Here is a 15600-nt window from a genome sequence, read left to right as displayed (position 1 = left end):
GGGCTGACATCTTTTTTTTAGGGGGAAAAAATATCAAGCACCATAATTATCCACGCATCGCTCTCCCCCCCTCCACCCCCCCACGTGATGCCCAGGCCAATGAGGATTGAAAATGGCCTTGATGATTCAGACGGGGACGACGTCACGGGGGTCAAGTTGGCGGGACCGGGAGCGGCACCGTGGAGCAACAGCGACATCTGCCAGCACCGGGCCGGGACCTTCACGTTGAACAAAGGCAGAGCCCCGGCGGCCCGCTCCCCTCCCGCCCGTTTGTTTACCAACGGAGCCACGCGTGGAAAGGGGCAAAGGAAAGGGGGAAAACCGCAATTAAATATTTTTTAATGGTTTTTTTTTTTCTTTTAATTAAAGCGGGGATTTGGTAAATTTTAAATGGAAAAAAAAACAATAATCTCAACACCCCCCCCCCTTTTTCCCCCCTTTTCCCCTTCGGAATTCTCTTTTTACGCCCCAAACCTGATTAAAATTTGTAATTCTTGTCTCTTCCCCCCCCCCCCCCCCCCCGCCTCCTTTCTCCTTCCTCCGCTCGGCTGCTCCTTCCTCCCCCTCCGCGGCGAGGCTGGGCGAGCTCCTCTGGGCTGAGCCGGCTGCTGCGCTGCTTCGTCTTGGCGTTATTTTGATGCTTATTACAATTATTCGGGGGGGTGGGTATGTATGGGGGGGGTTGGATGGGGTTTAGGGGGTGCGGTGGGGTGATGCGCCCCGGCGCCGTTTTGCTTTTGCTGTTTTGAGACACCTGGGAAGAGAAAGGGGGCAAACCCTGGGATAATTCAGAGACCCTTCAGCCAGGCATTTCCCTGAAACCCCGAAGCTCCTTAGAGCAGGTTGGATATTTCCCAAGCAGGTTTTCTAATGGAGAAGAACCCTAATTTCCTTTTATTTTCCTTTTTGTTTCTTCGTCTTTTTTTTTTTCCCTCTCAGCAAAGCAGCGTCGCCCTCCCTGACTCCGCAAGGACAGCTTTTTTTAATTATCCACTTTCATTCCCGAACTGTCTTAAGTTTCTGGGCTAAAATGGCATATGTGATGGTGTGCAGGGCGGGGGGAAAAAAGACAATTCCCCTTGGAGAGGAAAAAGGGGGTCGAATTTGTGATCAGGGAGCGACTTTCAGCTGGGAAACTGCGAGAGCGGTGGTGTGGTGGGTTTTCTCCCCTCCTGTCTGTCTGTCTGTCTCCCTGTCTACTCCTTCTTTCTCTCCGGGAAATAACTACGGGGGGGGGGATTAATAAATCTAACCTGGGACTCAGTACATACCATGCAGGAGGCTTTATAGACTGAAACTCTCCCGATTTGGTCGGGTTTTATCTGATTTCTCTTTTTTTTTTTTTCTTTTTTTTTTTTTGTGGGGTGATTTCATGGGGGAAAGTTACTTTTCTCTCCAATATTTTCTCTCTCCTCTTTCGTGGCTCAGTTCCCTGCGATGGCAGCTCAAGTTGTTGTTTTCTTGGGAGTCTGAAATCTGCGAGCACGATCTGATGCTTAAAGTACGACGGAATTCAAACCTTCGCGGTTATCGTGCCCTCCCTCCCAACTTCATATTCTTCATTATTATCTAAATCCTGTGGAAATTAAGCTGTATAGTGGTTGGGTTTTTGGGGTCATTTTCCCCAGCACGTTGTAGTGCTGGTGGATGAACTCTGATTTTAGATGTAGCAGCGGATTAGGGCAATGGCGAATAAATAAATGAAAAGGCAGATTGCCCGGAATTTCAAGATCATTACGATTAGAAAGAGACGGGTTCAGAGTCACTTTCAAGGGAAACAAAAAGAAAACGCCACCTTTCATTAAAAACAAAAAAAAAAAAGAAGGGGGGGAAGAAGAGAGGAAAGGGGGAAAATAAAAGGGGGAGTAAGGGAAAAGAAGGAAAAGAATGGGGACTCAAAAAGAAGGAGGGGAGAAAAATAAGCGGGAAAAATAAGAATAGGAAAAAAAAGTAAAAAGAATGAGGAAAAAAAAAAGGAAAAAATCGTGGGGAAAAAAAAAAGCACATTGAAGGAGAGAAAGTGGAACTTGACCGTTTGGGGTGATTTGTAACGGTTTAGAGCAAAGTCCTGCTTAAATATTCTCACGTCTGCAAGCCTGTTTTCCCAAAGATTTTTAAAAGCAAGGCTGTAAAATTCCCCTCGACTTAACTTTCAAGAGCCTTGCTGGGCTTCTCTCCGCATCAAGTGGGACAGGTTTCAATATCTTAGGCCGAAAAAGCCTAAAAGTGAATAATCCTATTTCGGGTGCCCCCTTCCCCAGCACAGTAAAAGCGTTCGAGGCTTCAGACGCCATTTGGTTCCCCTGGAAAGCTATTTGCGACTTTATTGCCTCTATTTGTGTTATCTGCATAGGTCTTTTTAAAACAGTTTGATAGAAATCGTTCAGTTTTATGATATCCAACGAAAATTCCACATAATATTTATAAGCAAAGAATAAAACTTTAGTACGGGAGCCAATATTTTCTCATTTATAGGTGATGAAATTAAAGACCAGTGCAATTTTGTATTATATTGCGCTTTCTTTTTCCCCCTGTTTGATTTTTTCCCCCCTCTTCTACGTCTTTTCCCCCCATCTTTTACTCTATTTTTGCAGCTGATGTGGCTGGCCAATAATTTATGCTGTTCAGTCAAATAGTTACACATGTGCGTTTTTGGGGACACCAAAAATTGACCTCATAGTTTCCTTTATTGTCTGCCCAAAGATTAAATAGGTTTTCCTGATTTTTTGGTGGTGGGGTCTTTTTTTCGCCCTGTGTTCTGGTGGGTGCTTTTGTCGAAGGAGATATGAAGGAGTTGCATGGAGCACTTCAAACGTGACATTAAATAATTGGAACTCGCTTCTTTGCAGAACCAGGCGCTCTCGAAAGCATCTCGAGCAAAGCTCCTCATCCAGGTTGCTGGAGCGAGGAGGGAAAAAAAAAGGTGGTGGAAACCTCATCTTTTATGAATGTGTAAACCCTGCGAGTATAAAATAAAGATTTACACCGATCACAGGCATTTTGTTTACCAGTTTTGGTCAGCGCAAGCTACCGATGTGAAGGTTTGAAGGGTTTCAAGCCTATTTCCGAGTTGATAACCAGCATCTTCGGGAGCAAAGGGGGTTGAGCAAATATAATAGGCGATTATTCCTCAAAATATGACTTGGATATATCCGGAAACTTCACCGTGATGGGTTTTTTTTTGGCCATGGAAAAGAAAGTTGACGTTAGGAAGCAGCACAGAGGCGTCTCCAGGAGAGCGAATATTGTTTAAAGTTAAAAATAATTAGAAGTATGATAAACATGGGTCATTAATGGAAAGAGAAATAAAATTCATCAGCCTAAGTGGAACCCCCGTTGGGAAAAATGCTTTGCTCTAATTACAGAAAATAAATACGAACAAATGCTATTAAAACTTAAAAGGAGAGAGCCTGCCCGTGGTAAGGACTTTAATAACCTGCTTGGAATTTTACACACTTTTTGGGGAACCACGCACACGTCGTCCCAGTCTCATGTGTGGGGCTGCCCGTGTGGGTTCACCAGGGCCTTTTTGAGCCGCTTTAGGGTGTTTTAACCATTGACCTACGAGACTCGCACTCCCGAATGAAGTGGAGTTTTGCCTTTCCTTTCCCGGTTCTAGGGGTGTCCCTGTATCCCTCCACCGTCCCCAGCACCACAGAAGCAGCAATTGCCCACAAACACCCCCAAACAGGCGCTGTGGTGCCAGGGAAGCCTCTCTAGGCACGGACGAGCGGACGGGAAGGGAGAAAAGATGCCAGAAAATCCCCTCTTCTGCCCATCACCCCGAGGAGTATATAAATGTCTACGATTTCCAAGACAAAGCATCTCTCAGGCTTCCCCGGAATATTTTACCTGTCCCCTTTTCAATCTAATTATTTAACCGTGAGTTATGTGTAGAAAGTGTTTCTTATACCCATTGTATTTTTTACCAAGTTTTTCTTACGTTTTTATGACAAACATTCATTTTCTCTTCGAGGAAGTATTTGGTAGCAACACTTTAATGATTACCTTAAATTTGTATTTCTGCCCGGTATTATGCCCCATGTTGTAGCGGAAATAATTCTGATTTATGACAAAGTACACTGGAGTACAATAACAGCGATGCAAAAATAAAACCCACGCCTTTATATGTTGGCTTAGAAACTGTAAACTATCACCACAAGAAATCTATCAAACTTTACAATCCCTCTTACCCTGCTTCCTTCTTTCTGAGTAACTTAAGTCAAAGAATTATGGAATGATATTATGTTCCTTGAGGTGGTATTGAAAACTGCGTTCAAGCTTTCCTACCCCCAACATAGCACCCATGTTCTGGATGGAGTTTGGACCCTTTTTCCTTCCCCTTTGATCATGAAGGCGAAATTTGGAAAGAGTAATTTATATAAAAGCGAGCGCAGGCAGGGTGACAGAGCCCAACGACGTGACACGGGGATTTCGGAGGAGTTTATTCAGTGCTGAAATGTTTCCTTTAATTTTCCAACCGCGTTAACAAACTTAAACATTGCCCCTCCTCCAAAAAGAAAGAAAGAAAAAGAACAAAAGGGGGGGTGTTGGGGGGAGAAGGACATAATTATTTCTCACAGAGGTGGGAAAATCCGTGTGGGAGCTCTGAAAATGTTGGATTATTGCACGTTTGGAAAATTAAAGGTGAGGGGTTTTTGTTGCCGTGTTTCACTTTTTTTCTTGGCCTGGGAAGTGCTGATGTGGTTTTTAAGCTGCAGAAGTGAGCGGGTGATGGTAATGCGGATTTTGGAGAGCTCCTTTTATAACATTTAAATTAAAAATAGAGTGAAGTTGAAGGAGGCGAAGAGTAACGATGAAAGGTAAAAATTGGAGACAATAAAGGACGTGCTAAAATGTGGCTCTGCCCCTGGAAGTGAAGAGCAAACCTCAAAGAATCCCAATTTTTCACATCTGACGATAGAAAAATGATTCCTTTCAAACTTTGTCCAAACGCTGATAATTTAACAGGCATCTTTGAAGCGGCAGCGCTGCTCTGTTGAACGCCTCAAAAATAAACGTTATTGTTGTCATTATAATTTAATAGAATACGGAGAGCACTGCGAGGGCAGGCGGTCAGCGCTCACGTTTCTCCTTCCGAAAGAAAAAAGCGATATTTTTTTGGGGAAAAACCCTACAAATTTCACACCTACAACACAGAAATAAGCTGGAGAGCGCAGAGCTAAAGCCTGACCTTCTCAATTTGCTATATTTGCTTAAATTTGAGGGTTTCTACCTTCTAAACCCAGACCGCCCTAGAGGTGGAGAGTATTGAGAAATACATGTGCAGGGAGGGGATTTTACTTTAGAAAAACACTATAATTCCCCCTTTTTACATTCTCGCAACTATTTTTCCCATACCTGGAGCCCTCACCCCGAGATAAAACCTCGAGTGTCTCCCTCTTTCTTAACCACACGCTTTTCACAACCCCCGAGGAGTTTTGGCTTGGTTTTAACCGTCATTTCTCCAGTCACATACGGTTCATATCAAGCACATCTTTACAGCAGAGGACTGCAGCTCTTCTTGAGCGTCTATCACTTAATTCAAAGGAAGGCATTAGGCCGCTTTTGAACAATTAAAACGAACGAATTTACTTTGCTACTTGTAGCACATAAACAATTGTGATGTTTACATTAAGGCTTTCCCCCCACCCCTTTCTTTTTTTCCCCCCAAATGAATAAAGTTTTTTATGGGCCCCATCAGCAATATGTTCCAGCCTAATTCCTCAACTCCAGATAAAAAAAAAAAAACACCACACAAACCTAAAAGCAGAGCCTTATGAGGTTGCAAACCACATTCTCGTGGTTTCATGTTGTAATTTAGAAGTTATCAAAAGCAGAGAAACGTGCTTCCATCTCCCATGTGCTGCGCATCCCCGGGTTCCCCAACTTTAGGAAAGGCAGCTAAGCCAGGCCTTAATAAGCCGCCATTTTGGGGCAAAATAATATAAGTCATGTTTTCCTATATTCCCGAAGAGTAGAGTGGCAGCAGAGCTTCGAGCTCTCCCCCCATCTCCAGTCTTGCTTTTCCGGGAGCAATATATTTTGGGGGGTTATTTGTTCGGGGGTGGGCTGTTCATTTATGGGAAGCTCCCTTTTTCTAAGGTCTATTTATATTTTGAGGCCTATTTAAATTTTTAGCTCTTTATTCTTTAGGTCTACCTATTGCTCTTCTTATTGAGGGAGTCTGGTTTTAGTGGGTATTGAACTTTTTCTTGAGGGGGGCTGGGTGTTCTAAACGGCAATTCGCAATTGCCTCAAATCCCCAATTCCTTCCCCAAAGTTTCCTCCCTCTCCCTCCCGCTCTCTTCCCCTCCCTCCTTCGGCCGGTGGCTTTGCAATATTTCAGCAGCAAATTCGCCTCCGGTCCCCCCTCGGCAGAGCGGTGCTTCCGAACCGATTTAATCGCCTTTCGCCAAAGTTATAGGCCACCAGGGTCCCCGGGAGAGGGCTCCAGGACCTGGGGGTCGCTGCCTGCTTGCCTGTACCCGGCCCTGCCTCTCTCTTTGCTCCTCGAAAAGTTCCTCATCCACAAATAAATGAATTCACCCTGGGATCCGCAAGCGAGGATTAGCTCAATTGATGGTCGATTCGAGTCCACTTGCCAAAACCACTTTCTTCTTCGCTTTTGCGAAATCCCAGCGCTGGCCAAGCTGCAAACCAACGTCAAACCCGCGAGGAAAAGTGGAACTGGCCAAAAGGATGGATTTCCCCTCCTGGCTATTTTCTCTCCCCTCTTTTTTTTTGTCGCTCTTGCTGAGTTGTTCAGCTGAAGTTGTTTATTTACACGCCACCGAGGAGGTTTCGCCTTAGCACACAGTCAAGTTGACGTGCTCCAGCCCTGGCACCTTCGGAAGAGGCAGCGTGGGGTCGTGGGGTGCTGGGGGTGCAAGTGGGTGAGTGTGCGCTGGTTTGCGCAGTCTCGTCCGACCCAACGAGCATCTGTGGACACTTTCATCCAGTATTTGCAGCGCTAACAGACCCCCCCTTCCCAACCGGGCTTTTCTTTTCTTCTTTCTTTTTTCCTTTTTCCCCCAATTTATTCCCTTTTTTCTTTCATCCTTTTCTTTCCTTTTTTTTTTTTTAATTTATTTTCTTTGTTCTTCTTTTCTTTTTTCATTTCTTGTCTTTCTTTACTTCCCTCCCTTTTCCTTTCTTTTTTCTTTTTTTTTTTCCATTTCCTACATTCCCTTTTTCCTTTATTTTCTTTCCCCTTTTCTTTTCTTTTTTTTCTTTCTTATTCTATTTTTTAAGTTAAATTAATTTGCTTTGTATAGAAGCCAATTCAAGTGAACAGTATTATCCTGCAAGAAGCCAATTAGAAGCCAACCCCCTCGCCTTCTTCCCTCTCTGCAATATTTCACAACAAAGTCACCAAGAGCTGCTTCCAATATGTTGTATATGAAATCCAGGGAGCAATAGGAAACAGGTTGGGTTGGTGTGTTTGTACGTCACATGGAAAGGGCTTTTGTAATTAGTCTGGGTGTCATTAACGTAGAGCACAGAGCGAGCTCCCAGCCTATGAGGGAGGCTTTATTGTGATGGACATCCGAGGTAGGAATAAAAGTTGATGGAAAAGCCAAAATGCGTGCTGGGAATTCAAAAAAAAAAAAAAAAAAGGAGGAAAAACTTGTAAAAGTTTTACGCCAAACAAAGTTATAAAAACTTTTCATGCGTTAAGATATCAAAAGGTTTATAACAATAATAAAGAGTGTGTGCCGTGTGTGTTAAATCTGCTTCGAAACGCATTAAATGCTGCGCGGCTGAGTTAAATATTAAGCATCATAAACGCCACGCGGGGTTCAAAATTGGAGTTCTAGGTGTTTGGGGTTCTTTTTCTCCGGGGGCAAAAATGTGGGGTCCCCCCACCCCAATTCTACACACACATACCCCCCCCGGCTCCCTGGAGGCGGGGCGGCCGAGGAGCAGAGACCCTCTCCTACTCCGCTTTATTACGAAAGGGTTAAAGGTGATGGACTTGACTTTATTGAAGTTCAAAGACATCATATATTCACATTTTTCTCCCTGTGGGTCTCGTTCCCAGCCCTGCACCCCCAGGCCCGCCCTGGAAAACCCCTCGTCGTGGCAATTTTCGGCTTTTTGCCCTCAAAAACCCGACGCTGGACCCTCCCATCGCCTTGCCGCATATTGTCACCCTCTAGAGAGGTGCAAGCACACTGGAAAGGGAAATACATATGTCCTAACCCCGTTCTGCTTGTACTCTCTCCTATTGTGGTACCCAGAGCATCTTCAGTGACCCCCCCGCTCCGCCAGCCCCTTCTCTCCCGCCCTCCCCAGAACATTAACAGCCCTTTTCCTACATGGCACTGATGCTTAATGCTGCTGTAAACTCCCACATGGTCTATAAACTTGGATTTTACAACTGGCATTCCATTTTAGCTCGCGAAAACTTTGAACTAGGCCTACAGTTTCATTGTGCTGCAGTTGAACTGGAGCCTTGGGAAGGAAGGGGGGGGGAGAAAGGGAAGGAGGGGGAGAGAGAAGAGGTAGAAAAAATAAATTCCCTGGGCAAGACTCCCTTATTTGTTTACTATTTACTGCGGAAGTCTTTTCCTTTAGCCAGACGGGGTAATTAAGAAAAATTAAGCTGTTTAGTGCTGCAGTCTTTATTACAATGTCTAGACTAGCCGCTTTTGTCCGGACAGCCGCTGCTGTTACGGAGCATTAACTGCCGCTTCTGACCTCCCGATATTCACCTTATTGCACCTCTCTTTAGTTTTCCTAACCTTGGGAAGGTTTAGCAAACACTCATTAAATAAAGGTGCTTTTTTCCCCCTTTTTTTGGGGGGTGGTGGAGGCTAAGCCCCCTCCTCGCTCCCGGCGTGCAGCTACATCTGCCAGGAAGATGGCTCCTACCTTAATCTCGGCTAGTTCACTTCGCAACCCACCAAAAAAAAATATCCCTTTTTACGCCTAGTTTATTGAATATAAAGCTTAGGTGAGATTTTAGGCCGGGGACAAGCGCCCTTTCAGTTCTCGAGCTTTGCATAAATAAATATAAGGAGCTAAAGAAGCCGTCTGCCATCCTCCAAGCCCTCTTTTCCCCCCCTTTCCCACTCTTTTAATGAGAAACATGCCTCTGAACATCCTTTCAAGATCATATCGTGGTGCAATCACGAGTCTATCACGAAAGCTTGGAGTTGTTTTGGGTTTAATTGCGCGGGGGGAGCACGGGGTGGGGGGGGAGGCGGGTTGGATGGGTGCAAACGAAGAGCGTTTTTGTGGGTTTATAATTTTCTTCCCCCTTCCTTTGTCAAATAAAATCAGAAGACACCATCAAAGGGGTTTTCATTCAACAGGGTTGTATTTAAAAGCAAGGATGAGAATTTTACAAGAACACGCTCGATGGATGGGAATATAATGTGCTGGGTTTTGGCTGCTGGGGGGTTCTTTCCCCCACCACCAGCTCTTTGTCCCACCCGCCCCCCCCCCTTCCATATGCACAATCCCATCGCTCCATATCAGAAAGCAGAAGAGCATCCAGCTTGAAAACCTCAAACGTACACCCCCTCCCCTTAATAATAGTTAAAAAAAACCCTCTGAAATGTTGTATTTACACCAAATACATGCACCACGTCACCAACGGCATCTTCGGGATTCCTTTGTCCTCGACATCGGTGTGCTGCTTTCAGACACTGCGAGAAAAAAGTCATTGTGCAAACAGGGGTGGGGAGGAGAAGGACCAAAAAAAAATCACTTTTATGCCCCGCGCCTGGGAGTTGAACTTGTTTTCCTTAAGCGGGAATTTAAGGACTTGACTTTGCATTTGTGCTTTGTAAGTCGAAGGTATCCTTGACTCACGGAAACGCAGCTCGTTTCTCGGTGTAATTAGAGTTGCATTCATTGTTGGGATTTTGGGGATTTTAAAGAAGACTAATATATTGTTCTCAGGAAAACGCGAAAAAAAGAGATTAACTACAACCGGAAAACAGCGAAAGACATCTGGAGCCAAATCCAGAGCGGGATTACTGGGCCAAGAAAAATCCTATAAATTTCAATTCGCTGATGAACACAATGAACTCCACACCAAACGTGTGCACCAAGGTGGAGGTTTCATATTAATACCAGTCCTATTAGAGCAGATTGCAGTGAGTCCCATGAATATGGATGACGATATTTCTGATATGCATTCAGGTATTTAAACTCCTATGGAAGAAACCCACACCACAATGACCGCAAAGAGGCTTTTAAGAGGGGAGATTCTAATAAAATGGTCAAATAAAATCATAATGTAGAACAGCTTGCAGTGTCTTTATTTGCCACAGAATTTCACAGAGTGTCCCGGGGACTCACTTTACATACACAAAGATATTTGTTTTTTTTTTTTAATTATTATTCTTTCTCAGGATTTTTAGGTTTTTTTCCTCTCTTGTTCTTCGTCTCCCATTTACGGAGGGGAGAAGTGGGGGGGAATTCAAATAAAACACTACAAAACGTATTTACAAACCATATCAGAGACAGTTATTGCAAATTTTCGCCTGGATTTCCCCCCCTCTACGGACGCCAAATGTAGAAATGATACTGCAGGGAATATATATATGGATATATACGCACACGCTCCCACATATATATGCATATATATCTTTTTAGATAAAAAGGGTGGGCGGAGGAGGTGGAAATAATGATCTTCCTTTAGAACAGAGATGAGCGGGGTGGGTGTGAATGTGCACACACACACACACACACACACATAGAAGGACACACATGTCTCTGTGTGGATTCACACACGCACACTCACTCACCCAGATGAAGTGATTTGATCCTACAGGGAGACTTTGGCCGCTCTTGTGATAACACAGCTGCATATTGAAACCACCGTGGTAGTAACACCCAGCACTGCGATTTATTCAAACGGACAGGGTGCCTAAATAATAATAATAACAATAAAAATAAGAATTAAAAAAAAAGAAGGGGGGGGGGAATCCCAACCTGTTCAGGGAAGGAAAAAATATATATATAAAAAAAAAAAAGAAAAAAAAAGGAAAAAAGTTAAATAAAATGTTCATGGAATTCAAGTCCTTGAAGCGGGAACTGACAGAAAAATCTCACTCCTTTTGTTACTCAGCGCTGTCCCAGACATAGTAACATATAAGTAACGAAAAGGCTTAAACTTTGAGGTTGCTTTGTCGACTCAAAGGGCAAAGCCCTGCTCGCAACTGTTCCTTCCTCGACACACCGACCCTTCACCAGCAGAGGGGATTTCAAAAGATGTTCACAACAAGGGATTTCCAGAGAAATACTGCAGGCGGTCTCTGCTTAGTTTTTTTTCTTTCATTCTTCTGTTCTGAAACCAAATTTTAACCTGTCGGTCAGTGAGATTTAACATCCTAGACAACTGGAGCCTTTTCTCTTTGTTTATATAGACATTGAAGAAAAATTCTCTCTCTAGCTCTCTGATCTGGAATTTCGAATAGGGGCATCTCTTCTTCCTTGTTCTGGGAGCACCTTAAAAGAACCAGAAGGCAGGGTAAACATCCTAAGGAAAGGCAAAACACAGACTCATCTTCACAGCTGATCAGATAAATAGGAGCAGCTTAATAACTCCGGTTATTAATGCAAGGAGGGGGGAAGACATCTTCCAGCAGTTCGCCTATTGTTAAGGGTAGCAGAGGTGAGGTTACACAGGGTCTTAAGGACCGTGGTGGAATCATTTTCCCACTGCACGGGGCTTTATGCAGGCACATGCAGAGATTTTCGGTGCTTATTTATTGCTTAAATAAGGAACAGCCTTGGACTGGAGGCAGCAGGCTGCTGGAGCAGGGTTAGAGAGGCTGGGAAATCAAAAAGTAAAAAAGCCCCACGCTCAGCTGCAAATCTGTTATCTGTATAGAAACAGCATGAGCAAGGTTGGAATCAGAGGAACTAGATATTACGTTCCGCATAAGTTTTTTATTAACTCCAGTCCTCGCCACACACGCAAAAAGGAATCAAAGTCAAAAAAGAACTTTGCATCTGAGCTGCAAAAGGGGACTTGCACCACGAAAGCAAATAGGAAAACACGACAACCCTCCCCTCTTCCCAAAAAAGCCCCACGCTGAACGCCAACTTGCAAGGTTGCCTGGATCCAGCCTCTAAAACAGCTCCAAGACTGCCTAGAAAACGTGAGTGCATGCAAAAAACATCCCCCCCCCCGAAGACCCAAACAAACAGAGACGTAAGTAAAAGCCCTTCCTGACAAAAGCTGGACGCTCCACTTGCCTCGAAGGAGAATAAATGCCACTTTAAACTGAAAAATCGAAGGGAACGCTCAGCTTTGCCTGCGAATTCGGCAGATTTCCCCCTTAGCACTGCATCCCCAGCAAGAGAAAAGACTCGACATACAGTTTTAATTAAAAAAGGAAAGAAAGAAAAGGGGGGGAAAAGCCGCCCCGAAGATTTTGCATGCATCTTAGTGCCTAAAAGAAAGCACAGGCAGCTAAAGTAGTGTTCTGCCCAATTGCCTTTTACCCTCAGCAACCCGGGACCAAATCCTTTTAAAATGCTCATGTAAGTTCATGATCAAAGTTAATATTTGTCACGATGGTGTGCTTTTAAAATTTCACAGACTCTAAGATACTGTGTCTGCACCTAACATCTCCATTTTTTTCAAAGAGCTTTTCCCATCGTAAAAATTCTTCTCGTTGGAAGAAAGAGCTTTGTAGGTTATAATAAAATCCTTTGAATGCTTATAAAACTCCACATAAAATTTGACCGACAAAACACACGGGCTAGTCCCTTAACCTTTCCATTTACTGCTCTACCTACTCGAATTGCTGCTTTTGCTTCCTTCCTTGGTGACAGAAGAGGACGAGGCTGAAGACCCTGGGTTTGTGTTTTCCTCCTCATCTTCCGGGTCTATACCTTGCTCTCCGCGGGATGACAGTGCGTGGGGTTGGGACTCTGCCTCCACTTTGCCCTCACCCTTCTGCAGGCAGCTCTCAGCCGGATTTTCCGCCCCACAATAGGCATTTTCGAAGAAGCGGTCGAAACCTTGGGGCAAGACAGTGTTTTTGTTCATGCTGGTGTAGAATCCCGTCGGTGCCGGGTGGTTGGAGCTGGGGTGGTGGTGGCTGTACACGCTCTCGTTTTTCATTAGCATTTCGGTCATGGTGGAAGGCGGGATGCACTCTCTATGCATCAGATCTTCTGCGGAATAACACGAGGCGTAATTGCTGCGGTGGTGCCATTTACTCGAGGGGTCTAGACCATAGGAGACCTCTCGCACGGGCTGCACTTGCGAGAGGTTGGTGGAGTAAGGGTAGGAGATTTGGCGAGAGGGGGCCTGTGGCAAGAAAGATGACACAGTTGAAAATTCAGGGACGTAATAGGTACAGCTGGGGAGGTAGAGATTGGAAGCGCAACCTGCCCTTTCTCCAAACTCAGCGCTCCTCTCCTTACGCGACTGGGAGCAGAAGTTGCCCAGGTTCACCGAGTTAAACATCTTTCTCCTTTTCTTCCTCCTATAGCTAGATGTTTGGGATCCGATGTGCGGAGGGGAAAAAATTTGGGAAGGCGAGATGACGCGCTATCCGTCTTAGTCGCTCCGGCGGACACGTGATCCAAAGTAGATATTGTCATATATCAGTTTGGAGCACTTAGATGCGTAGGAGTGGTTCACTTAGGTAAGATCTCAGAGGTTCAAACGATTGGTTTGCAAACACCGCAGAAACATTATGAAAATCAAGGGCAGATTTGTATTCATTTTCCTGAAGGCACACCCCTTGTAAGCACTCGCAGCAGAACAAGTACAAGGGGCGGCTTGTGAAGTTGCTGCCTTTTTTTTTTTTTCTTCCTTTTTTTTTCCTGCTTTTTTTTTTCCTTCGCCTTTTTTTTTTTTTTTACCCCTTGCCTTTTCTTTTTCCCTTGTTTCTTTTCCCCTTGCCTTTATTTCCCTTGCCTTTTTTCCTTTGCCTTTTTTCCCCGTGCCTTTTTTCCCTTGCCTTTTTCCCCCTTGTTTTTCCCCCTTCCTTGCCCTTCTTATTTTTTCTTGCCTTTCCCCCCCCCCGTGCTTTTTCTTTTTATTTTTTATTTTTCTTGCCTTTTGTTTTATTTTCCTGGTTTTGTTTTTTTTTTCCTTTTTCTTTCTTTTCCCTCCCCTCCTTCCTATGTGGATTCCGCTTGCTGCTTTTCAGCAGGGTTTGGAGATGGGGTGTGGGCGATTTGGGCTGGGGAGGAGGAGGGAGGGAGGGTCCTAGGATGCTCGACCGGTGCTTTTCCACCCTTTTAAGAATATATCTTGATTCCGATGATTATTCTAATTTATTATGATGGCTATTTCTATCCTTAGAAGTGTTCCTGAGTAGGCTGTAGGTAGCTCAATAAAATCGCTGGAGACGCAGAAGTAAGTTTTCCAACATTCCCCAAACCCTTGCTGCAGGCGGGAATGCCCAGCTCTCCCTACAGCTGGGCTGCTAAATTCTAACTAAATCTCTACTATCTGGGAGTGAGGGGGTGGGTGCTAATTAACAAGCTTCTAACATACGCTAATTATGTTGATCTCTGTGTGCGCATCAACTATACATCAACCAAGTTGGCGTGCTTTATGGAGAATATACCATTTGAGCAGTGACAGCATGCGGGGGAACGTGTGAAGTTTCCAACTTCCGAGTTAAAGCAGGCCTGGCTTAATGACTTTTGATATCGAATTAGTGATATATCAAGGCATAGAACAAATGAATTAAGTCAATGTCTAATAAATATTCGAAAACCTCCTTTAATGTTTGGTTAAATATTTATTACGTAAGAGTGGCATATTGAATATTTAATGCAATTGTTTATTGTCAATCAATGAATGTACTTTCACCAATACTCGCATCATTTATTCTTCCAGCTGAATTAAAAAAGATATTCTTATTAAAGTCATTTGTCTTCTATCCTGTGTCCCGGAGCCTCCTCTTGCTCTGCCCTTGTGCATTTTCAGACTAAAAAATGCAGATATCGAAGCACTGCCAGAGTTTTGCAAAGAATTGTTAGGCGGAAGGAAAGAATGACATGGGAAAATGATAATAATTCAAAAACCTCTTCTGCAAACCCATTGGAAATGTGCGCCTCAAGGACGTGCAACTTCCGCGGCACCAGGCTCCGAGGGGTTAGCCCATTTAAATAATCTTAAAGGAACGAATTTGTCTGCAACAATTGGGCACTTATCGGGTTTTCACCTGGATAGGAAATCGTCTGCTTGAGGTGGAAAAGCTTTCTTTGCTGAACAGAGGCGGCTGCTGATTACATCTATAAATGAAAATACTGCAGCGCATCCCTCGTTTTTTATCCTTTTCTTTACAGGATGCCACCGAGGCATTTTTTCCCCCCTTGAATTACACATTTTAAAACGCCCAGTAAGAGGAAGAATAAATAAAAATACTGAATTATCCAAGCGTAAATGCGACCTAAACTCTACCTTGGTGCGTTGGATACTCCGAGCAGATCTGATGCACCAGGAGAGAGCGAGAGGCGTTTAGAGAGAGGATTTTGCTAAATCGAGTTGCAGCAAATTCAAAGAGTAACAAGGGAGAAAAGGCAAATCTCAGCCGTCCAGCAGCAAAAGCCCCGGCTGCTGCAGCCTTTTTGCTTTGCTCCCCTAACAACTCATGCATAAATTCA

General features: G+C 44.3%; 1 protein-coding gene across 1 annotated transcript; it reads right to left on the bottom strand.

Annotated features, from left to right (window-relative positions):
- Positions 1 to 10553: 10553 nt before the first annotated feature.
- HOXC11 (homeobox C11) lies at positions 10554 to 13834 on the bottom strand. The gene is made up of 2 exons (XM_062628377.1): positions 12766 to 13834; positions 10554 to 11466 (listed from the first exon to the last, which is right to left on the bottom strand). Exons 1-2 carry the CDS (start codon positions 13439 to 13441, stop codon positions 11234 to 11236), a joined length of 909 nt encoding a protein of 302 aa, XP_062484361.1. The 5' UTR covers positions 13442 to 13834; the 3' UTR covers positions 10554 to 11233.
- Positions 13835 to 15600: the final 1766 nt, after the last annotated feature.

The sequence above is a fragment of the Pezoporus occidentalis genome, unplaced genomic scaffold (genome assembly GCF_034315485.1).
Source record: "Pezoporus occidentalis ecotype Australia unplaced genomic scaffold, CSIRO_AGI_Poc_V1 ctg314, whole genome shotgun sequence".
Classification (NCBI taxonomy): Eukaryota; Metazoa; Chordata; class Aves; order Psittaciformes; family Psittacidae; genus Pezoporus; species Pezoporus occidentalis.
Note: the sequence above shows the minus strand (reverse complement) of the source record. Positions and strands in the feature narration are given on the sequence as shown.